The sequence below is a fragment of the Epithele typhae genome (genome assembly GCF_022376455.1).
Source record: "Epithele typhae strain CBS 203.58 chromosome Unknown BXZ73scaffold_171, whole genome shotgun sequence".
NCBI classification, from domain to species: domain Eukaryota; kingdom Fungi; phylum Basidiomycota; class Agaricomycetes; order Polyporales; family Epitheliaceae; genus Epithele; species Epithele typhae.
In genome coordinates, this window is record NW_025954362.1 from 30,096 (window position 1) to 52,968 (window position 22,873).

Here is a 22,873-nt window from a genome sequence, read left to right on the forward strand (position 1 = left end):
CCCGCCAGAGAGGGCCTCGCGCATCGACTCCCCTCTCGCCTCCCCCGCTATCGCATCGTACTCATTCCCTGACTCCCCCGCCGCTGCATCGAATCCATACCCCACCACCTCAGCACGCACAACCTGTCATGTCTGTAAACGCGACGAAGATGCCTGCGCCTCGCGCCAAGACTGCCCCACGCTTCAAGGGCCGGAACGTCAAGGACTTCCTGTTCGAGCTGGAGGCCATAGCGGACAACGTCGGCACGAAACGCGAAGATCTTCCCAAGTGTGCACTGTGTACTCTCGTACTGTGACTCGGACATCCGCAACCGTCTCGCTGGCGAACCTGTCTTCAAGGGGACCGACTGGGCTGCGGCCAAGGCACTCCTCCACTCCATCTTCCGTTTCCGCGACTCTGCCGCGCGTTATCCGCCCCAGCGCCTTCGGTCATTCGCAGCGAAGAGTCGGAAGAAGCAGACTGTCGACTCCGAAGAGGCTCTCAGCGAGTACCGTCTTGACTTCATGAAGTACAGTGGGACACTAGTCGAAGAAAGTCTCCTCGAGCGGAAGGAACATGACTACCTATTCTTCATTGGCCTGCCAGACTCTCTCCGCGGTTCGATCGGGCCCACCCTGAAGACCGTCGTCCACACACGTACGGGTGAGAAGTTCGAGCCCCGGACGAACCCTGCTTCCGTCGCGGAGGTTTGCGCAGCGGTCACGGAGTACTACGAATCCTGTGGGATCGACGCCTACCGTCGCCGTCGCAAGCGTGTTGCACCCGACTCGGACAGCTCCAGCTCTGATAGCGAGGCCGATTCTTCGGACTCAGACGCCGCACCATACTCCTCGGGGGACGACACTGCCTCACCTCCGAAGCGCAAGGGCAAGAAGAAGACGCGTCGCGACAGGCTCTCGTCCTACTCAGACTCCGAGGTCCGCTCTGGACGTCGTGGTCACAAGTCCACGCGCAAGGAGGTGAAGGTGCTTCGCTTGCAACTTGAACTACTCAAAAAGCAGACGTCCGCGCCGACGCACACCGATCCAGGCCTGCTGGCTCCTCCTGCTGGTTCCTCTGGCGTATACGCGGGGGTGCACAATGCCGGACCAGCCCTCAACCCGTTCGCTACCGCGCCAGCGGGGTACCCCACGGCGTACGCCGCACAGCCCTCTGGCTCGAACCCTGGTCCTCCCGGTCATCGGGTCTGTTACATGTGCGGCGGCGTCGAGAACAACGGGCTCTCACACCCCTTCGGCATGCGCAACTGCCCAGAGACGACCGCGCTCATCCAGGACCGTATCCTGCAGTACCATCCTACCACTGGCATGTTGGAACGTACGGACAAAGGCTACCTACCACGCTTCAACCAACTCCCTCAAGGCCTCGCTGCGTGGATGCGTTCACAGAGCGGCAACGCCCAGGTCCTCGGAGCCACTGCGCGTGCGGCTGGCCTCTACCTCGATGACGAGCCCGTATTCTCATACGCGGGGTCCTTCGCGTTCCCGGCTGCTGCGTCATCCTTCCCTGTCACCACCCGGTCGAAGGCGAAGGCACTGACGCCTCCTCCAAAGACGGTCCGCTTCGAGCCCGCTGTCAGCCCTACCGAGCCCGCTTTCACCCCCGCATTTCCGCCCAGTGTGCCGCCTCCACACTTTCGCAACACGGAAGAAGGCTTCCTCCAAGAATACCGTCAGAAGAAGCACCCCACAACCGTCGAAGAGGTTCCTGATGCTGACGCCCCGCCACACCACTCGTTCAGTCGTTCGCCTGCGAAGCCGTTCAAGTTCACCTCTCAAGTCCAGCAGAGCATCGTCCTCGACGACGTCCACGATCGTCTCCTCGATTCTCACATCACTATGACGCTGCGCGAGGCGTTGGCTATGGCGCCAAGCTTACAGAGGAAAGTCGCCGCACTCGTCAAACCCCGCCGGGACTACTCGATACCGGATGCACCCCCGGCCGCTGCATCCTTCGCAACCGATACAGTCCCCGCATCGTATATCGAAGAAGTCTTGTCGGACGACGATGACGTACCCAGGCCCGCCGACGAGCCCTCCTCCACGGCCATCCTGTCATACAACGCAGACTCCGAACACCTCGACGACGTCATTCTTCGCTATGCGGATGCGATCAGCACGACACCAGGCTCATCGACTCGCCTATTCGCCATGGCGGCAGGTTTCGTAGACGGTGTCTTCGGGAACCAGAAGTGCAAGTTCCTCGTCGACAGCGGCTCCGAGCTCAACCTCATCAACAGTGGCATCTGGGAGAAGTCACGTCTCGCGATCGACCGCGATGGTGCACGCTGGACGCTGAAGGGCATTGGAGGCGATCCCGTCGCGCTCCTGGGGTGCTGCCGTGAAGCTCCGGTCCAGATCTCGGGTCGTAACTTCGACCATCACTTCTTCGTCACCCCGGCGGACCGCAGTGCGTACGGCGGCATCCTGGGACAGCCCTGGCTTGCAGCGCATGTAGCCAGTCTCACGTACTCGCGCGACGGCGGCGTACACATGACGGCGTACCCCACCGGGACAACCTCTGGGGTCGCAGTGACCGTCCAACTCTGCACCGCGAACAACTCCCGCAACACGGACCGCCTTGTGTTCACGTCGGACTCCCTGACCGTTCTGGCAACGTCTTTTCACTAGCGGGCGCGGATTCTGCCAGTGCGACACCGCCCCCGCTGCCTTGTTTCGGTCGCACTCTTCACATCCTCCTTGGTCATCCCTCGTTCCGCACAGACTCGTTTGACAATGCCTACATTTCTACATTCAACCCGCCCCCGACCTTTGATCGCCTCCTGCGAACCTGCGAATATGCATACGACCTTCCCCTCCGCCCCGTCAACTCCGATTTCGTCTCTCGCGCGCTATCCGTTTCTCCGCCCACCCACCTCGCTGCTCCTGGTCGCCGGTACAAACCTGTTGCGCGCAAAGTTCGCCCTGTGCCAACGACAATGCCTGATCTCTCCGCACAAGCGTTCGTCCCTTTGCCGATCCCCGTCCTGCCACCCCTGCCCGTCCACCCACCTGCACGTTCTTCCTTCGTCCCCTGCGACCGCCTTACGCAAGAACGGCTCGACCTGATCATGGCTACCATCCCTGAGGGTTTCCTCCGCCCAGCGGAGCTCGACCTCGTCACCTACATCATCAGCTCACGCCGCGGGGCCCTCGCCTTCACCGATGCAGAGCGTGGGACGTTCAACCACGAGTACTTCCCGGACTACGTCATCCCGGTCATCGAGCACACGCCATGGGTGCAGAAGCCGATCCCCGTTCCGAAGGCCGCAGAGGACGAAGTTCGGGCCATCCTCACTTCGAACTTCAACTCAGGCAAGTACGAGAGCTCCTGCTCGTCTTACCGGTCTCGCGTCTTCGCCGTCAGCAAGAAAAGCGGCTCTCTCCGTGTCGTGCACGACCTCCAGGCGCTGAATGCAGTCACAATACGCGACGCAGCCCTGCCCCCGCGTCCGGACGACTTTGCGGAGAGCTTTGCAGGCCTCTCCTGTTACGGTGTCATCGACCTCTTCTCCGGCTACGATGCTCGGACCCTGGACGTTCGCTCGAGGGATCTGACCACCTTCCAATGCATGGAGGTCACTGGGCGGTGTACAGTTCTCCCGCAAGGCGCCACTAATGCTGTAGCTGACTTCGTTCGCTGCACACGACATATCCTCGCAGACGACATACCAAAGTTTGCCGACATCTTCGTGGACGACTGTGGCGTAAAGGGCCCGCCAACGACGTACGATGACGCGTCCATCACACCCACCTCGCCTGTGCGCCGTTTCATTTACGAATACTGCACGGCTCTCGACCGCGTCCTCCACCGCTTCGAGACCGCCCATGTGACTGCCTCTGGCTTCAAGTTCTGCCCCGCGACACCAAAAGCGACCCTCGTCGGGAGTGTCGTCTCACAAGCAGGCTGGGAGTTGAGCCACGGTCTCGCGGCGAAGGTGCTCAAGTGGCCATATCTGGAGTCTATCACCGACGTCCGCAGCTTCCTCGGGGTTGCCGGCGTCGGTCGGCGATGGATCCCCAACTTCGCGCTCATTGCGAAGCCGCTGACGTTGCTCCTTCGATCGGACCCCACTGAACGCTTTGCCCTGCCCCGGGATGCCCGCGACGCCGTAGATTCCTTGAAGAAGCTTGTGTCCTCAGCCCCAGTACTGCGTCCCATCAACTACCCAGCCGCACGCGCTATCACTCGCGACGCGGTGGATGGCGTCAAAGGTCCGCTGGAAGGCCTCATCGTGCTCTCTGTTGACTCCTCGCTCCACGGCGCCGGTTGGGTTCTCGCACAATACCACGACGGTGAGCTCCACCCTGCGCTGTATGGCGGCTGCACGTTCTCGGCGACGGAGTCACGGTACTCACAGCCAAAGTGCGAACTCTATGGCTGCTTCCGTTCCGTCAAGGAGCTCCGCCATCGCCTGTGGGGACTCTACTTCCTCTTACGGGGAGATGCACAGTTCCTAGCTCAAATGCTGTCTGAGCCGGATCTTCCCAATGCCCCGATGACGCGCTGGGTGGCATACCTCTCGCTCTTCTCTTTTACGTTCCAGCACATCCCGGCCTCCCGAGGGATCCCCCAGGATGCCTTGTCTCGGCGCCCGCCCGCGCCCGACGATTCCGATGAATCCGATGGCGAGAAGCATCTGGACGACTTCTTCGGTCGTGTGGTTACCCACTTAAGGCCTACCGCACCTCCCTTGGCACCCGTCCGTCCCTGCCTCCCCAGCTCACGTCCTGCGGTCCAACGTCCTGCGCCTTGCCATTTCCCCTCACTCGTACCCTCTTCGACAGTACGCGCTATCCTCACTAGCATCGCCTCCGTATCCATGACTGCGCACTCCGACCCCTCTTCACGGCAATCAAGCTGGGGCTACGACACCTTCAATCCAACCGTCGGCCTTACCCTTGGGGGTCTTTCGCACATCGCACCAGTACACCTCAGTCAGTTCTCGGTCTACACCGAAGGATGGAGCCCCACGTCCCCCTGCTCGTCCATGCTGTCCTCCGCGTCGACCGCCCCCTTCTTCAACGACTGGCGTATCCGCGCAGTGCCCTCTGAACCCCAGGAATGCGAATGCGACCTCGGCGGTGAGACGTGCGTCTTTCCGATTACACTCTACAAGCCCATGCTCCGGGAACCGCGTCAAACTCTCTCCACTTCCCTCTCTGCGCGCTCCCCCTTCCCGCCGGCGGGCATGGACGGTCCCCACTACGCACCGCAGCAGTTCGGCGACGAGATCCCGACGTTCCCGATGTCGCTGCAGGCGAAGACTGTCCCCGCTCCCACATCAGCTGTCTCCCCTGGGGACACTCTCCACGAGGCGCACCGCGGCGATCGCGAGCCGCCATGGGCTGCTTTCTGGCGCGCGGAGGTCGAGAACGCCGAACCCACCGACCCGACCTTAAAGGCACGCGTCGGTCGTATGCGTCGCTGCTACATTGTGGGGCATAGGCGCATCTGGCGTATTCGCGCGGACCGGCACCCTCTCCTCGTGGTCACGGACACCGCCGCTCGCAAGCGTATCGTGGCTGCGGCGCACAACACCACTGGCCATCGTGGCGCCGCGGCGACATTCGCTTTGCTCCGCGAGCGTTACTTCTTCCCCAACCTGTATGCTGCCTGCGTCTGGTTCGTCCGCTCTTGTTATAGCTGCCAATTCCGGTCCCAGCACCGCGAGCTAGCACCACTTTCGTCCAAGTCCAGGATCACCCCTTGCGTCCTCCGGCGTTTCCACATCGACACCATCTTCATGAACGGCAGCTTCCGCTACCTCCTCCACGCTGTCTGCGCGACTAGCCACTGGGAAGAAGCTCGTGCCGTCAAGGCCAACACCGCGGAGGCCTGGGCTACCTTCTTGTGGGAGAACATCATTTGCAGGTTCGGCTGCGTCCCGGTCATCGTCTGCGACAATGGGCCCGAGTTCGACGGCGCTTGCGCTCTGCTCCTGCGCCGCCACGGTGTCACGGTCATTCGTACGTCCCCGTACAACCCGAGGGGTCTCAGTGCCAGGGTTGCAACCAAAGCCCTGTAAGGTGCATGGTTGCAACCATGCAACGGTTGAAACCGTAGTATGGTTGCAACCACACCACAGTATATATTACCACTACTACACATCCATAATGAATGCAAATAACAATGTGCAAGTTGTGATGATCGCTTGAACATTGACATCTCATAGTCAAAATGAATATCGAATACATGGGTCGAACTCGCGACCTGAACAATGACGCTAACCAGAACGCTTTACCACTACGCCACGAGACCTTGCTTCTCTGCACGGGTCCTTTAACTATGACATCAACTCCGCTACTAATACACCATAACAACTCTGTAGTCTCATATGAGTTCAATTACTATGGCACCCTAATGCCTCTTCTTACTCCATGCTTCCTAATGCCATTGCAGTCTGCTTTCGAATTGTATTGAAGTGTGCTGTACACAGGTCGAAACCATGGTGTGGACCTACCGTTCGGTACGGTTCAAATGGGGCTGAGTATGGTTGAAACCACAGCACGGTTCAAACCGTCGTATGGTTGTAACCGCGGCAAGGTTGTAACCGTACCGTGGTTACAACCTTGCCGCGGTTACAACCATACAGTAGTTACAACCTTGCCACGGTTACAACCATACGACGGTTTGAACCTTGCCGCGGTTTCAACCGTGCCGCGGTTACGACCGTGCCCCGGTTTCAACTCAACCATGCCGCGGTTACAACCATACGACGGTTACAACCATGCCGCGGTTACAACCATACGACGGTTTGAACCGTGCTGTGGTTACAACCTTGCCGCGGTTTCAACCATACGACGGTTTCAACCGTCCTGCGGTTTCAACCGTGGCACGGTTACAACCATGGCACAGTTTGAAACCGTCGTATGGTTGAAACCGCGGCACGGTTACAACCATGGCACGGTTACAACCATGGCACGGTTACAACATCTGAGCATGCGACATCATTAAGACACCGACGTCATTTGAGGCACGCCCGGGGTGGCTGTGCCCTGGGCGCGCCTCGGGGCCTGAGCTCGAGTCCGAGTTTCTCGGACTCCGGCGTTCTTTGCGCACGCCCAGCGCCCGGGCCGCTCCCCGCCCCGGTTTTCTCGCGCCTCCGCTACGCCTGCGCGCGCGGCGCTTGCTGGCTCGCGCGCGGCGCTCAAGTTCGCGTTCTTCCTCTGTCTCCTCACTTCCCTCGCTCGTTCTCTCTTTCGCTCTCTTCGCTCTTCGTTCTTCGCTCTTCGCTCTTCGCTCTTCGCTCTTCGCTCTTCGCTCTTCGCTCTTCGCTCTTCGCTCTTCGCTCTCTCTCTCGCTCTCGTCACCATGCCTGCGATGCACCCCAACCACAGAGAAGTGAGCGTTCATTCTGGTGCAGATCGCGCGTGCTTACCTTTTCCGCAGGTCCTCGAGGATATGATCCACACACGCCACTCCAAGCTGACGCTTGGACGCATCGAGGAGGTGAGCATTCCGTTCATTATCTCTCACGCCGCGCTCACCTTCGCCTTCAGGCTCTGCATTACGGTCTCGGTGCCGAGGTGGTTCGCCGGGACAACACGATCATCGTTCGATTCCGCGCGGGTAGGTGCCGTGTGCTCGCCGCGAACGACAACGTCGAATCTTTTCATGCGGTATGTCGTTCCGTTTCGCATTCGGTCTCGCGCGCACGGCTGACACGGCTTCATAGCCTCACGACGGCAGAGGGAACGTTAGTGCCCACCACTCTCACCTGTAAGTACATCGCCACCCTGCGCGCGCGACCGATGACGAGACACTTTACAGAATCGGGCGTTGGATAGTGAAAAGCTTCAATTTCGAAGCCAAGCGTTTCAAGCACTGGGAGTGGGACCTGATGTGCCGTCGTCAGTGGCAGGCGCCCGCTTGAAGGCCGAGTAGCCCGTAACGTACCGTACCGTAGCTTAACTCTTCGTAATGCTTTGAATCACACGTCCATCTTTTTTGCCTTGAAAGTCTGTAGTATTAGTTCATGTTCGGTCATGTACAGTACTTGGATGTCACCCATCAAATATATTTCGTCTCCTCAAGCACGTCCACTCCCACTGTTACTGTGAGAGAGGAGACCACCCATTCAGAGCGGGCACTGCGAGGTACATTGACCGGACTCACAGCTGAAATCCTCCTCTTTCCAGTGAGACATACACATCTCTTCTGCTGATCTCATCCCGTCACCCAAAAGGCGCGTCAAGATGCACTTCGCAGGCGTCGCCCGTTGATACGTGTGCCACCAACTAGCCCTTCTCACATTCGCGCACACACACAGTCCGCTCCCCCAGTGCCGCGCAGTAGACGTGCGGATGGCGGCGCGCTCTCCTAGAGCGCGTTTGGTTAGCACAGCAATGCTGTCGGGCTCGCATTCGTTGTGAACTCCTCACGTCCGCCCTTGCGTCCGCGTTTCACCTGGATGCGTCGGCCTCATGTGGTACCCTCCGACATCCAGCCGGGGACGGACTCGATACCTGCTGGTCACCGATGCACTTGCACACGGCGAGAAAGATGCGGACATGGTATGTATGTCTACTGTGTACTGGCCTACACTGCTTGTTCTGTACGTCGTGAACGCTTGCGCCCGGCCTGAGGAGCATTTTAATACAGAACACGTCGAGGGACAAACTCCGCTTTACCTTATTTTCACCGACATTCATGTCAAAGCTCTTCTGAAATATTGATTAGCTAGTGAGCGGTGGCCAGGCAAGGTACGTACGGAGTGGAAAATCTTCTGGTCATGACCCTTTGTCTCCCACAGGTGTATAATCTTCGACGCGTGCAGAGGCCAACGGTTACGGAAAGAACGGATCATGATCACATTCTGTGCAGGAATGGGTTTATCGCTCTTCCTCGCGATCCACCGGGAACGGTAGTGGCTCCAGTACCAGATATTACCAGAGTCGAGGTCTAAGATCTCCGACGGGTCGTGAGGGCCCTTCTTCATCTCCCCCTTGTAAGCCTGGAGGAGCTCTCCATATGTCTTCCCTTCGTTCTGGATGAAGAACGTCGAAGGAAGGGCGAACTCATCGGCCTGAGAGCCCCTCAGAGCCTGCAGGTTCTCGAAGTAGGGGAGCACGCACCTTCAGCCAAGCGATCACCATCAGTCCGTTGCAGCCCTGCTCTAGGTCGAAGTTGAATACCAGCTGCAGAGTGTCTTCGCCCTTCAGCAGGTATTCATCCCACTTCAGTAACTCTGCTCCCAGGTTCTTGCTCTGCCCTGACTCTTTCTTCCTTAGGAGGATCGCGAAGGTGAGAGCGCTCAACGGTATATGGTCGTCGAAGCTAACTTCCTCCCAGTTACCTCGGATCCAGTGCTCTAATTGCTCCCCAGCAGCCTTCAAGCTTTGGAGAAAGGGTGTGTCTTCCCAACGGACCACACCAGGAACGACACCAGCGCGCACAAAGAAGGCCCGCTCTGGACCCGTCTAAACGCATCTCAGTACATGGTTGGTTCAACAAGAAAATCCACTCACTCCTGCCCAATACTTGCCGTGCATACTTTCGGTATGGGGACCCTGGGTCATTGTGTGTTGTGACGATGGTGGTCTAAGCGCAGGGCAGCGTGGGCGATGGGGACGCGGTGACGGCAGGGACGCGGGGGCGGCGAGGTCGACACTGGGACGCGCGACGTGCGGGCGGCGGGGCGGCGGGACGCGGGTTCATCTCTTCACCCCCTCTACATTCGCATGATAATTGAGCCCCTGGATCCATCATTCCGCTCCCCAGCGCGACGGCTTGATAAGCCTCCATCACCGTCGTGTCCATTGGGCTGTTGGTCGTAGGCCATGCAAAGCACAGCGACACTCGTCGAATTCATGCGTCGCACCGCGACCATTTCTCCGTCTCTCCGTCGCCGAAATGTCTGTTTCTCCCACACCACGCACATGTATCTACTTCGTACTTATATATTCAAGCCACAGTCCTCAGTCAGACAGCTCAATTATGTCATCCTCCAACTTAACACGTGACGACGTGGCTTTGGACGGAGAAGGCAGGATACCGGAAGCCGTGGGCACTCTACCCAAGGACCAGGTCATGGGCGTTGCGTTCGTCGTCCTGGCAGAAGACGTCTGTGTCAACAGGTCAGCGAAGTTGGGTTTCTGCGATAGTGCCGTACTTTACCTGTAGCATTGGCACCCTTTGATTGAGTGCCCCGTTTGACGGGCGGACGACGTTCTGCATTACCATCTGCCCGTCCATAAGTATGAGTGAGGTCACGGTGACGGAGTAGACATACCTTGGTCATCGCTCTCAAGGACGGGTCCAAGATACGTAATGCAGAGCCTAGTCCAGGTACTTCTCCATAGGAGAAGGTCTTGAACAGAACGATGGGCTCGTCGAGGTGCCTGACGAGGGAGATGGGGTCCTCGCCGGGCCAAAACGCACGCCATTGTGTCTGTCGACGTTCCCATACCCAAGACTTGCCACGCCGGAATAGCTCGGACTGAAGTTGTGCGATGTCGTCAGGGATGAAGAGGACGTCGGGACTAAAGCCAGCCTTTTGGCGTCCCGTGGCGGGGCGTCAGCTGCGCCGACACGCTTAAACAACCGCACGTACCATGTTCCACAACAGGGCTACGCGTGGGTGTGTCGAATTTTCGACGCCCAGAGAGCTGAGAAGGCCTTCGTCGCCCGTTTGACTTCGTGCTTGTTCCCAATAGGTGTAGAAGGTGCTGAATTGCAGGCAGCATCCCACGTCAGTGGAGCGAAGGAACAACTTGTGAATATCGCTCAAGGTGATCGCCATCGGCTCGGAGGGTATTTCTTGCCACTCCTGCCTCATGATGTCAAGACGACGGAAGGTGTGTACAGGGCTCAGAACCTTCTTGAGCCTGTGGTTCAGTGCAAGGGATATCTCCCCATTGCGCGCGTACACTGGGATCTCCACAGGCGATTCATGTTTCTGTGGAGCACACATTCAGACATGCTTGTTTGGACGGATAAGAAAGTATGGCTTACGTCTACCCACACCATCGCATCGACCAATTCGTCGCCCTGTCGTTGACCTAGAGGCGTCGGGGACTGTCGTGCGCAGGAGGATGTCAGCAGGTGATGTATAATGTGTTGGGGTGCAGGTTCTTACCCTAGGTCTCCCTCCCGGAGGTGGGGTGGAGAGCCTTTCGTGCTGCGTCGCAACGGATTTGCCCTTAGAAATCCTTGAGGTGGTGCGTTTGCGCGTCGGCGACTTCGAGGATCGAGTGAGGCCGCGTGATGTGCTCATTGAAAAACGCGCTCACCTTGCGCCGTGAGGGCACCTCTCGATGAACTCTGGCCGTGACCTTGGCCTTGGACTTCTTCGCCGTTGTTAGCTTCAAACGGGTGTCATCGCGAGGACGCAACGCCATCTCGGCGGCGATCAAGTGCTGAAGGGATTTGAGCATGTCGACGACGTCGGGGGTGTCATTGTACTCCTTAGGGTTGCGCTCCTGAGCCATGTCGTAATATCGTTGGGCTTCGATCATCCGTAGCTGCTTCTCCGGCGGTCCAGATTGCGGTGGAAAGAATACCTTGAGGCAGAAGGGGCACTGTGCGCGTTTGTGAGCGTGCGAGGGGTTTAGGATGCGTATAACGCCACTCACCTTCACTGAAACCGTTCCTGTGTGACCTATCTTGAACACAGGAAACACTAGGACCTCGCGGTCGATCGTCTGGCCACAATGTGAGCAATTGGAACCGAGTGCGTCTGGCAGCCTGTCTGACAGCCCCGCGAGACACTTTTCACGGATGGGGTCGGTCATGGTCTTGACGTCGTTAAGCTTGCGACCCCGTGTCACCAAGTGAATGCCCTTCTTCGTCGAGTACAGACGGGTGATGGGAGGTAGAGACATGGTACGGGTAAGTGTGATGGCTGGACGGTGCGGCGGGTCAAGCTGAGGGAGACGGGCAGGTGGGGGACTGGGCGTCGTGCTGTCGGGGAGTTCAAGCTGTCGATATCACCGGGGGTACGTGTGTGGATCGCCTGAGATGTACATGCGGTCGAGTGTTCCCCAAAGAACTATCAGACCGCTTCCAAACGGTCGCTCTTTCCTGAGTCTGGCGCCCCAACCTGTTCATTGCCGCTCCCTAGGTCCGACGGCCGAACGGAGTCCCGGGGTCTGGGGCGCATGCCTGAGCGTCGTAGCCCGGACCCCCTGCCTGTGCGTCGTCTCGGGCAACATTGATTGTCCTCAATCTGGGCATGATCAGTCTAGTCTCAAACACAAGGTATCGAACTCACGGATCTAGACCCCTTGCCCTGGCACTAGGCCGCCTTGACCTTGCCTTACTTGTCACGCTGTTCGCGTAGTCCACTACGCTTTGGAGAAGTGCGCGTAGTTTCCTGGGCGGAATGCTGGCCACGATCTCAGCTATGCATGAGGTCAGCGCTTTCCATTCTTTCAGACATGCGTACATACCGTCGGTCCTCGTCGTCACCTTCGAGGTGTCCTCGTCGGTCATGTAGGCTATCTGCCAGGGGATTGAACTCGCCCCATTGCCATCGGGCTGATATTACATTCTGACTAGCCCACGTGTGACTGCGTACTCTATCTATGCTATCAAGTGTTTGGGTCCACGTCGTTGGGGTCCACGTCGTTAGGGTCAATATCCATGTCCCTTGACCTATCATCGTCCCTCACATCAGCGGCATCGCCGTCATCCTCGTCAGCTGCGTCCGCATCCGCGGGTTTCTCGGTCTTAATGTGAACCAGGGGCGTCTCGAGTTTGGCGAAGTTCAGGCGAGTCTGCACGGGGAACTTGGGTCAATATGAGTGACATACCCGCTCCGTAGTTCGTCGCCAGCATACTCACCTTTGAGTGCCACGGATGGCCTTCTTTTCCCGCCTTCTCCCACTGCAACATGATATCGCTCGCGTTAAACGGCCAACGGTTGTGAACGTTGCGTAACAGAACGAGTGTGCCAGATGGCGCTTTTTCAGATGGGCGTCGTGGGGCCCATTGGGAGGTGCGGTAATGCCAGAGACGCAAAGGCGGGTGAGGCTCACCCTCCACCGAGTCAAATACTTCAGTGGTATCGATCTTGCCTTCGACGAGGGCTTTGGTCTTTTGCAGCAGACTATGGTAGGTAGCGCCCTCCATGTTTCCAACCCAGCACATGTACGGCGACGCCCTTTCGTCTGCCTGAGTGAGGATGAATGGCACGCGCAACATCCGTATGGCTCCAAGTACGCACCTCAATCCAAGCCATTACCACCGTGCCAAATCCCATCCCACGCTCCCCAAAACAAATTGTAGCGTTGAAAGGAGGCAGAGTTCCCCCGTTCAGGGCGCGGTCCCATTCCCTCAGCTCCTCCGCCAAACCGACACAGAAACCAATCTTCGACCCACGGAACAGCAGAGCCGGCATGTTGGCGGTGATCTCAATGGTGTCGCTGTCGTAGCTTTTGAGTTCCCAGAGGCCACGTTGCCACGCGTATATATTGTCTTCGTGTTCCCCCATGAACTCTTTGAGGAGGAGTATGTCGGAGAGTCGCACGGTATCTTGACGCACGTCTACGTAGCGCCTTGCAGGACCGGTGTCTGCCTATAGGGTGATTAGCTAGCGTCTCCAAACGCAGAGAGAACGTACCTTTGCCCACGCCAACATAGGCATTAAACCCCTAGCCATGGTTGGGTCGGACGAGAAAACGGGAAGACAAGCACTGGAGCGTCGGCGAGGGGTGTCGGCGCAGTGTGCGTGTGTGGCCGTGGGCTGAGAGCACTCGGGGCAGAGAGAGAGTAGGGGTGGGGACCGCAGAAGGGTGATGGCGCAGGAAGGTGATGGCGCAGGAAGATGATCGACGGGCGGGATGAAGGAGACGGGATGAAGGAGACGGGCGGAAAAGGTTTCACTCCCAGGGTACTCGTTCTTCCCCTGACATTCGCATGTGCCTTATAATAGTATCTGAATCTGTGAGTGTGGGACGAGTGTAACGTGCCGTTCTCATACCCGAGATTATGAAGGCAGCCTATCAGAATGACTTAGAGGTACTATACTATGCAGAACTACGGAAACTATACGCGCTCTGTCGCCTTCATATCCGAGATTATGAAGGCGACCGGTTCGAATGGACAAGGGATATACGGCACTATGCAGAACTGCGACGAGCATACTCGGCGCGCGGAGGACTGACGCGCAGACGGCGAACTACTTCCTTCCCTTCTTCTGAGATTTCTTCCCACCCCTTCCGTCCTTTCCAGTCGCCGCCGTCTCCTCGTATTCGGAGTCGCTGGCGGACGTATGGAGTCAGAGCCGTATTTCCGACAGCCATAGGCACTCACCGCTCGTTACGAGACCTCTTCTTCGACGGGCCGGCCTCGGACGTGTCGGTCTCCAATCGCCCTGCACGTGCTTGCATGAACATCTTGTCTCTAGCGGCACGCTCTGCCTCTTGACTGTCGTCCATGGTCGCCGCGCTGACAATCCGGTGTGAGGGGACGCAGGCTCTCGTGAAATTGATTTCTCACCCTCCAGTTTCTTCGTCATAGCGTGCCGGCAACTGGCCTCGGGTCTTTCGGGCCGGGAGCACCCTCTTCGTCTCAGCCGCGGGTTTCTTGGCGCTCCCTTTGCCGTTTCCAGAGTTCTCTGGGTCAGGCTCCGTCTCATCAGGCGTGGTTGCACCTTCTCCTTTGTTGGGGAGTTCTTGGGAAGGAGTGGTTTGACCTGGCTTCTTACGAGGACGAGGCTTAGGCGCAGGGGGTGCGTTCTCTGCCGAAGAGGCTGTCAGAATGACACAGGTAACGACCCACAGCAAAGCTCACCTTTGTATTCCAATGCACCGTCCTTGCCAGTGGTATTTTGACGAGTTTTTGTACGGGGGAGCGGCGGCAGTGGAGCTTCTGCGATTCGAGTCAGAGCCATACGCGCTCAAACGGATGAGCGCTTACTCGGGGCAGAGGCCACGGCGTTCTCCGCCGATTCAGCCTGGGTGCCGGTGTTTGCCCCAGAGGCCTTGGAACGAGCATTTGTACGGGGGAGCGGCGGAAGTGGAGCTTCTGCGACTGGAGTCAGAGCTGTACGCGCTCAATACGGATGAGCGCTTACTCGGGGCAGCGGCCGCGGCGTTCTCCACCGATTCAGCCTGGGTGCCGGTGCTCGCCCCGGAGGCCTTGGCACGAGCGTTTGTACGGGGGAGCGGGGGGAGCGGCGCGGTTTCTGTGATTGCAGTCAGCCATGCTACTAACGTGGATACGTACTGGTAGAACATTGCTAACCCTCTTGGTCGTCGCTCGAGAGGACAGGCACGCGAGGGTGACCCTTCTTGTTTGCAGGTGCATACTTGGATCCCGCGCCGCGCTCTATTCGAGAACGTCGGGTCAGCGCAGGGCTATCATGGTAACAGATACGCGTACTGGGAGCGGGTTGTTGGAAGTCTTCGTCGTCCGAGCTTGAGAGCATGGGCTCTCGAGCTTTCTTCGTGCGTGGTGCTGACTTGGATGCACCCGCGCCGCGCTCTGTTCGTGAACGTCTGGTCAGCGCAGAGCAATAAGGGTGACTGACATGCGTACTGGGAGAGGGCTGTGGCTCGTCGTCGTCGACGGGTGTGCGAGGTTTCTTCGTGCGAGGTGCCGACTTGGTTGTACCCGCATCACGCTCTGGTCGATCAATCGTCAGTGGGGACATTATACATGGGGGCGAAACTGTCTACGCACTCTCTTTTGAGCGCTTCGGTGCATTCCCGTCTCCGGGTTGGGCAATGGTGGCCTTCGAAGGTTTCCCCGCCTTGATCGAGGCCTTCTTCTTGGCGCCCTCTGCATATACTTTGTTAGCCCTTGTGAAGGGCATGAATGGAACGTCGCATACCGAAGGCAGGGGCTGAGTCGCTGTCCGCTTGCTGTCGCGCACCAGCATACCCATTAGCGTTCGTCGTGCCATTGCGGTCATGCTCGGGCTCGCCTGGCAAGGGGAGGGTGGGGCGTCAAACGGGTTTCGAGGAGGACCAATATGACGTACCGTCCGAGGCCTTGGTGACCCCACTGAGGTAGGCAGGCTTCCCGTAGGTCTTGCCACAGGTCTCTATTGGTGGCAACTCGTCGTCGTTGTCGTTGTCGTCGTCGGTCGTTGTCGTCATCGTCGTCATCGTCGTCGTCGTCGTCGTCGCAGTCGCGGTCGATGACCTCGTCGTCGTCCTCCGTGTCCGTGCGCCATCGTTTTTCCTCTGGGAAACGTTAGGGAATGATCAAGAGAGCTTTTTATAGCCACGCACCCTCTACCATAGCATCCGCCCATTGCCATAGGACACCCGGAACGTCCTGGTGCTCGGCGAACTCGTCGTCGTCGTCGCCGTCGTCGTCGTCGTCGGCTGGGAGGTTGGCCTTGAAGCCTGCCTTCTGAGCCTTGGCAAGCAAGGCAGCGAGCACTTCTACCTTGGTGGTGAGCCTTTTTATCTTCTTCACCTTGGACTTATAGGCTGCGTGCAGAAAGTCCACCATGGAGCGATTCTCGGCGTCCTTCCCCTGCTCGACCCTGGCCATGCGTGTGAGGGAATAAATCAAAACGTAGCGGAGGGTTCTTACTCGTGAACCACGATCTCGCCCTCATTGTTCACTCCGGCCGCAATGAACATGCCTTGTATGCCCGAGATCTCGTACAGTTGCTCGAGGCATCTGCGCATGTAGTTCGTGACCACCGGAGCAAAACTGTGCCATGCGTCAGGTGATATGATAATATGTCCTCGCAAGGAGCACTCACGTAAGCCGCTGCTTGTGCGTCATTTGAAGGGTCTTGCGGTTGTCGTTGTATTCATCTGCGAGAGCGGCGAAGTAGGCACGGATAGATGGGTCGAGCTTTTCAAAGGCCTCTCTCGACGCGGCTGTGTCAATGCCTATCAGCACTCGGCCCGAGATGTCCTTCACAAAGGGGCAATCTCGCGCGCGTTCCTCCGAGGCCTGCCACATTTGGTAGGCGGTCCTCTTGCGAGGCTGCTTAGGGTCGAGGTTCGGAGTGGCGATGGGGTCAACCTTGAAACGACGCCTGTGGCGAGCGATCTTCACATCGGAGTGGAATAGCTACGCATGTTCAGTCTAATTACCAATGCGTCAGAACGTTGGCCACTTACGAATTCTCGTCGGGCATAGAACACCTCAGGGTCCGTCCCCTTGGGGGGGACCCCGACGTTCTCCTTGCGATAGTTGTTGATCATAACCCTTGCAGCGGCCACGAGAACACCTATACGGTCAGAGGTTACCTTGTGTTTCCATGCCTTCTCCTCTGCTGGAGACGACGGGTAAAGATGCCTGAACACCTTCGACTTCCCGTTCATGGTGATGAGGTTCCGTATGGCGGGAGTTTGATACTGTTCGTTACGCCACTTGATCTCCTCTGCGGTGAGGCTGTTGCGGGCGCCCATGGTGGAAACGAGGAAGGCGGATGGCGGATGCGAGGGCGACGGTGCGGGAAAGCGAGAGGTGGAGCAGGTGGCGTCCGGGAAGAGGCTCCAGGAAGGATTTCTTCATGTGGGGGTTGAAAGCAAGCGTTCTCGACGGGCTTGAGGTGATACCAGGGTCCTGCTCGTAAGCGCATGCTCGAATGCGTCGCCAATGAAATCAGACATCAATCTGATGGGAAAAACTAAGGAACGTACTTTGGGACCCGTTCACGCTAGCGGTTGCTCTCGTCGGTGTGATATCACGCATGCGCGATTGAGCCCATATCGCTAGTTCGAACCCCTGTTCGGTTCCAACCGCCCTTTGGATTCAACCGCCGCTCAGTTCGAATCGCCGAACGTCGGACGTGCTGTTCAAACGTACGTACGGTTTCAACCTTCTGTGTTGTAGGAGTGCCGACAATAGCCCATCTATCTCATGGTTCGACCTATCTCCTTGGGTCAGAGCGGGACGACAACATGTGCAGTAACATTTGTACAAATGCACGATGGCTATAGCCGCGATCGCTACATGAAACCCTACGTTCGCATCCCCCGTACACGAGACCAGATCGAAGTGTGTAGTGCAGATGTTCCTCAGCTACACCGGCTGGCAAGGTGTCAAACGATGCCTATCATCCGACGAAGGAGCGTACTTACGCAGCCCCAAACTAATACCATTCTTGGGCCTGTCGTTCGTACTCGTCTTGAACGTTCGATGGGAGAGATTCCCAGCACTTCTTGCACCGTTCAAGGTCGAGGTCCGGGCATGATACCGACGGGCAATATTGCTGTCGCTCTTCGGAGAGGAACCACATGGAGAACGCCGTCGGGCGAAGGCGTTTGGTATACTTCGACGTGGGTTGTTTGATAGGCTTCGACGTGGGTTCCAGTGGCATGATACGGGGATTCACGTTGAGGAACAAGCGTGCGTCGTATGGGTTGAGAGTCGTGAGAAGGGACTAGCAGGCTGAAGAAAGGCATGTACGTACCTTCCACATGCCTCTTCCACATGTGGGCGCCACTAGAAATGTTTCATAACCTGGATGACGTGTTACCCTCCCGGATTTAACTGGCTTCTGACTCGCCCGGGTGGCAAACATAGTACATGCTACTGAGAAGCAAATTATCGCATCGTGTATATGTTACTAGAGTCCATTTAGACTACATAGACGGCAGAGCTACAGGTGGGATGGGGAGACGTCCAAACCTCGTGGTGAACTGGGCCGTGTAGAATCGCGTTCCAGTAAGCTGTAGGACCTCGTATTCATCAGAAGTCCAGTCACGGCCTTTGTGACCGGTCTTGATGTCGTCGGGGCACCCAGGCCAAGTCGCCATCACCGCTAGAAAACGGCGCAAAGGGCGGGTGCATTCTTGCCAGCGCTCGTCAGGAGGCGACCTCCAATGGAAATCTTCATCAACCTTGAGAGGGATGATGCTTGCAATCGATCCTCCCTCGCTCCATATCCCGGCGACAAACGTCTCCCGGCCCCATCGCTGCATGACGTTCCATCCACTCCGAGGGACGACAGCGGCGTCGAGGGCCATGACTTCGCAACGGAAGTTGATCTCGTGACACTCCCATAGAAGCATCTGACGAACACGCAGATCGGTGGCCGCCATCTCTTGAGAAACCTCCATCCCGTCAAAGTCGGGCGTCTGGGCCTCTGAGTAAGAAGGGAGCGCAGCTCGCGACCCGAACAGCCGTGCGACGTCGTTCTGACCTTCGATTTTGCGCTTCAGGCGATTGTCGTGCGCCGTTGAATCAGGGGCGTCCTGGATCTGGTAATCTCCCCATAGCGCAGCACGCCACTCGGAGATGGTAAGCGGGTCTCCTGATACGGTGATGTCGAGGAGACGGAGGCGGCAAAAGGCCCTGATGCGAATCGCGTTGTGGAGGTATCGGTGGACCTTCTCATCCCGCCGTATTTGCCCCCGCAGCTGTACATCATCGGGCACCGGCGTCGCCGAGGAGATCGTGTCAAGAAGGAAGGGGGGCGGATAGAAATAGTGTACGGAAGTGCGTGGCTGCGGGAGGCACTTGAGATCGCGCTGGGGGACGGCCCAGACGTGCGGAACATCAAGGAAAAGTGGCTTATTGAACTGCCGTGACGGATGGCCAACGTCTGACGGGGCTGGGGCGTTCGACGGGCCCGGCGTGTGGGATGGAGACTTGGAAGGAACGGTATCGGTGTTACCGGACTTGTGCCGACGGCCACTGCGCCTGGTCTTCTTCGTCTTGCCTTGGCCCGTGCCCGTCTTGCTCTTCTGAACCTCGACCGGCATCAGTTCCACCCTCCTGGTCTTCATCGGCCCGTCTTCGCCGCACGACTGTCCCTGGTCTAAGCCCGCCAGAGTGCCGGAGCAGAGTTGACCCGTGATGGCGAACACCATGTTTGACACCCAGCTGCTGGTGAGGTTCGCTATCGCGCCGAGCTCATCGGGATGATGCCGCATGGGAGGAGACGACTCCTTCTGGGAGAGGTGGTAGGGTGCAGTGGACGTTACTACCTTCCAGATCTTGATGTACCGCGTGAGCGGTTGGATGAACCAGATTGGGAGACCGACCCGAGTGGCCAATTGAACCGTGGCGGCGTCGCTCGCGAAGAGACCCAGAACGGGAAGGACATCGAGGCTAAAGTCGGTGGTAGAGTCCATTCGTGGCAAGACGACGGTGAGGTAGGTGTGAAGTCCCAAGAGCTCCAACGTGACGCGCTGGATGTGTGCGCCGACCGCGATTGAGACGACGGCGTCTGAGGGCAGTCGCATCATGCGTTCAAGGCACTGTCGCAGAACCAGACAGAGCTGTTCGCCATATGACATTCGGTGTGGTGGCACACCGGCGATGGACATGAACTTGGATGTCGCACGTTCGGCAGCGTGGCAGAGGTGAGACCGGATGTCGGGAAGCAAAAACCCTAGTCCAGGGACGCCGATGTTAACATCCTCCGCCCAATCGCGCGAGGACGAGAGCAATGTCCAGACTGCGGGTGGAATGTCGGCCTGCGGATGGCGGAGAGAGGGTATACACCCTAGATGCCACATGTTGCGTATCATGGGCTGAGGCCATCTCGAATATTCGTGCTCGCCCCACAAGCCGTCCGAGAACGTGCGGACGACCCGTCGTTCCACAGGGTGTGCGGGAACCCAGTCTTGATTGGGTGAGGTGATCACAGCCACGTTCAGTCCATCTTGTGAAGCGACACGACCGTCGAATGGTGAGACCACGGATGGTGCTGCATTGCAGGAGCGTCAGCGGTGTGACATGTCGGTGATGGCCTAGCCCTCACCATCTCTGTGCTGATTGGGTTGCAGCACTTGACGGGGTTCTGAGCCCGGATTCTGCCCAGACGGGAGAGGGGGAGGCCGAGTTTTCGGCTCCCTTGGGTATGAGGCTGAGGCAGTCACGATGTTGCGCGCAGACGGTGGCATGGATGAACAGATGCCGCCGGGGGAGAATGTATTTCCTAACACAGCAGTCTTCAGAAACAATTCAACCATCGGGCGTAGCATGAAGCCGATGATCTGATGGAGGGGAATCACAGCGTAGGCCAAGATTCGACGAAAGGGAAGGGGCAGAGTTCTGAACACGCCACACTTCCCGATCGCCCCCCGGTTCAGCTCGACAACATGTAGTTGAGTACGCTGCGACCGCCGGCGCACGCGAGTGTTGCACTCGCGCAGCAGCCTGGTGGCTCCGGGGACCCCTCCATGAAGACCGCAAAATACAATAGGTACTTACAGGAGGATGTAAGAGATATCGGTGGCTCGCGAGTCGCAATTGTTCGGTCGACAGTGACACAAGTCACGTGGGCGTCTTCCCACCGTTGAAGTTGAGCCGGGCCGCTATTGGCGCACGTTCCCACATTAGGCGCGGGGCCTCGGTGGCATCGGACGCGTCGTACTTACTCATGTCTACGCCCGCCACCACGGCAGACGATCGAGAGCTGGATGCACAATCCGCGCTCTGGATCAAAGGGTGAACATTCCGACCCGGCGGCCTCGCTGTATAATCAGTGCAGTGCCCGGGCCTCGACACGGGCCTTATGCCCTGCCGACGTACGCGCGCGCTCTGGGTCAATGGCAGAATGTTCCGATCTGGCGGCCTCATAGTGCGCCGCCCCAGCATACATGGTCGTCTTTCCATCAATACGTGACCATGCCCAATCAATCACTGACACGACTAGCTACGCGTGACTAAGCCCGGCCAACCCCTCGACTCGGGCAGCCGACGGCAGGGGGGCACTGTGACCCCTTGCTTGAAGGAAGAGAGTCCCCGCCCCCACTGAGCGGCCCGGGCGCCGAGTGCCTTGCCGAACGCGCCGTCCTCTTTTCCGTGCGAGCTGGCTTTTGCTCCATGGTCCTGTCTTCTGGGTGATATCCATGGCTCGCCAACCCAACCGAGGGCCGCAAACGCCTAGGAAGACCAGGTCGAGGACCTACGGTGCTGCCCATGCAAGCGTCACTCCCGCCCATGCTAAGCGCGATGCCCGACCCATGGACACTCCTTCTCGCCCAGTTTTGGGTTCCGCGCGGGCGCATACGTACCGGAAGGTCAGACATCTTGAGCTCGACCAAGGAATGCCTGGCGCGGATATCCTACCGTCTGGGCTGCAGCGCATCACAGAGACCTTTGAGCAGCTGGGTCTCACACCCGACGTCCCCTCCGATAACGAAGATACAGAGAGCGAGGACGAAGGATGCTCGAGCGATGAGGAAGGTCGAAGGCGTCGACCCAAAGCCAACAACACCATAGTGAGTACACCATCGCCCAACCGTGGACACCACTCACCAACGCGTGACAAGCCACCCCACAAACGCAGGGCGCAGTTCCTAGGCGTGGCACCCCTGGTGTATGACACACTGCTCGACAAACGACCGGGGCCCAAGCCGACGGATAAGTGCGTGAACTGCCTCCTGAATCGTGACGAAGAGACCATCCTCGACGATTTCGACGCTCGATACCGCTGTCAAGATTGTACCCCTGAACCCAACCTATGCGCCGAGTGCGTTGTTGCCACCCACCGTCTCAAATTCGACCATCGACTACTCGCCTGGGACAAGCAAGAGAAAACGTGGATAAGCACGAACGTTTTCACACTCGGCCACGTCCTTCATCTTCAACATCCCTCAGGAGAAGTATGCCGCGACCCTGAAGCTCACAACACTCGGATGACGCTAGTCCACGAGCACGGTATCATCCTCAACGCGATGGTGCGGTTTTGTCTGTGTTCCGCCGAGCCCCACTCCATGCAGCTGCTGCGCCATGGGTTATACCCTGGCACCTGGGGCGATTGGCCCCGAACCGCGTTCACGCTGACGGTGATGGAGGTCTTCGAAGCCCATCTGCTACAAGCGCAAAGTAGCGTCCACGACCTGTATCTCATACTCAGACGCATGACGGATCGATTCATACCTGGGTCGGTGCAGGTACGAAGACGCATTCTGAACATCGATCGCACGTTAACATTTCCGCGCAGAATTGAGAACGGGAGATTCTACAAGCGACCCGCGAGTATGCCTACCTGATGCT

General features: G+C 58.2%; 6 protein-coding genes across 6 annotated transcripts; 2 read left to right on the plus strand and 4 right to left on the minus strand.

Annotated features, from left to right (window-relative positions):
* Positions 1-7,315: 7,315 nt before the first annotated feature.
* Positions 7,316-7,877, plus strand: BXZ73DRAFT_108570 (uncharacterized protein; the record flags this gene model as incomplete). Its single annotated transcript, XM_048017185.1, has 5 exons — positions 7,316-7,345; positions 7,394-7,453; positions 7,504-7,623; positions 7,680-7,723; positions 7,775-7,877. 5 exons carry the CDS (start codon positions 7,316-7,318, stop codon positions 7,875-7,877), a joined length of 357 nt encoding a protein of 118 aa, XP_047871054.1.
* Positions 7,878-8,542: 665 nt separating this feature from the next.
* Positions 8,543-9,522, minus strand: BXZ73DRAFT_108571 (uncharacterized protein; the record flags this gene model as incomplete). The annotated part of the gene is made up of 5 exons (XM_048017186.1): positions 8,543-8,584; positions 8,635-8,667; positions 8,715-9,029; positions 9,079-9,423; positions 9,472-9,522. The coding sequence occupies 5 exons, from the start codon at positions 9,520-9,522 to the stop codon at positions 8,543-8,545; spliced, it is 786 nt and encodes a 261-aa protein (XP_047871055.1).
* Positions 9,523-9,921: 399 nt separating this feature from the next.
* Positions 9,922-11,826, minus strand: BXZ73DRAFT_83244 (uncharacterized protein; the record flags this gene model as incomplete). Its single annotated transcript, XM_048023886.1, has 8 exons — positions 9,922-10,068; positions 10,121-10,186; positions 10,236-10,394; positions 10,557-10,901; positions 10,958-11,020; positions 11,082-11,183; positions 11,236-11,523; positions 11,578-11,826. 8 exons carry the CDS (start codon positions 11,824-11,826, stop codon positions 9,922-9,924), a joined length of 1,419 nt encoding a protein of 472 aa, XP_047871056.1.
* Positions 11,827-12,061: 235 nt separating this feature from the next.
* BXZ73DRAFT_83245 (uncharacterized protein) lies at positions 12,062-17,325 on the minus strand (the record flags this gene model as incomplete). The annotated part of the gene is made up of 22 exons (XM_048023887.1): positions 12,062-12,170; positions 12,216-12,345; positions 12,394-12,445; positions 12,616-12,720; positions 12,788-13,117; positions 13,170-13,520; positions 13,566-13,596; positions 14,128-14,205; positions 14,258-14,392; positions 14,444-14,696; positions 14,738-14,815; positions 14,864-14,989; positions 15,021-15,131; positions 15,191-15,274; positions 15,329-15,430; positions 15,485-15,571; positions 15,629-15,747; positions 15,930-16,134; positions 16,183-16,442; positions 16,493-16,615; positions 16,668-16,984; positions 17,035-17,325. 22 exons carry the CDS (start codon positions 17,323-17,325, stop codon positions 12,062-12,064), a joined length of 3,477 nt encoding a protein of 1,158 aa, XP_047871057.1.
* A 1,179-nt stretch (positions 17,326-18,504) lies between these two features.
* Positions 18,505-20,511, minus strand: BXZ73DRAFT_57813 (uncharacterized protein; the record flags this gene model as incomplete). Its single annotated transcript, XM_048021617.1, has 3 exons — positions 18,505-19,254; positions 19,300-19,603; positions 19,673-20,511. Coding segments are annotated over 3 exons (1,893 nt in total), but the record flags the coding sequence as incomplete, so codon positions are not given.
* Positions 20,512-22,302: 1,791 nt separating this feature from the next.
* Positions 22,303-22,746, plus strand: BXZ73DRAFT_26906 (uncharacterized protein; the record flags this gene model as incomplete). Its single annotated transcript, XM_048017741.1, has 1 exon — positions 22,303-22,746. A coding segment is annotated over one exon (444 nt), but the record flags the coding sequence as incomplete, so codon positions are not given.
* Between the last annotated feature and the right edge of the window lie 127 nt (positions 22,747-22,873).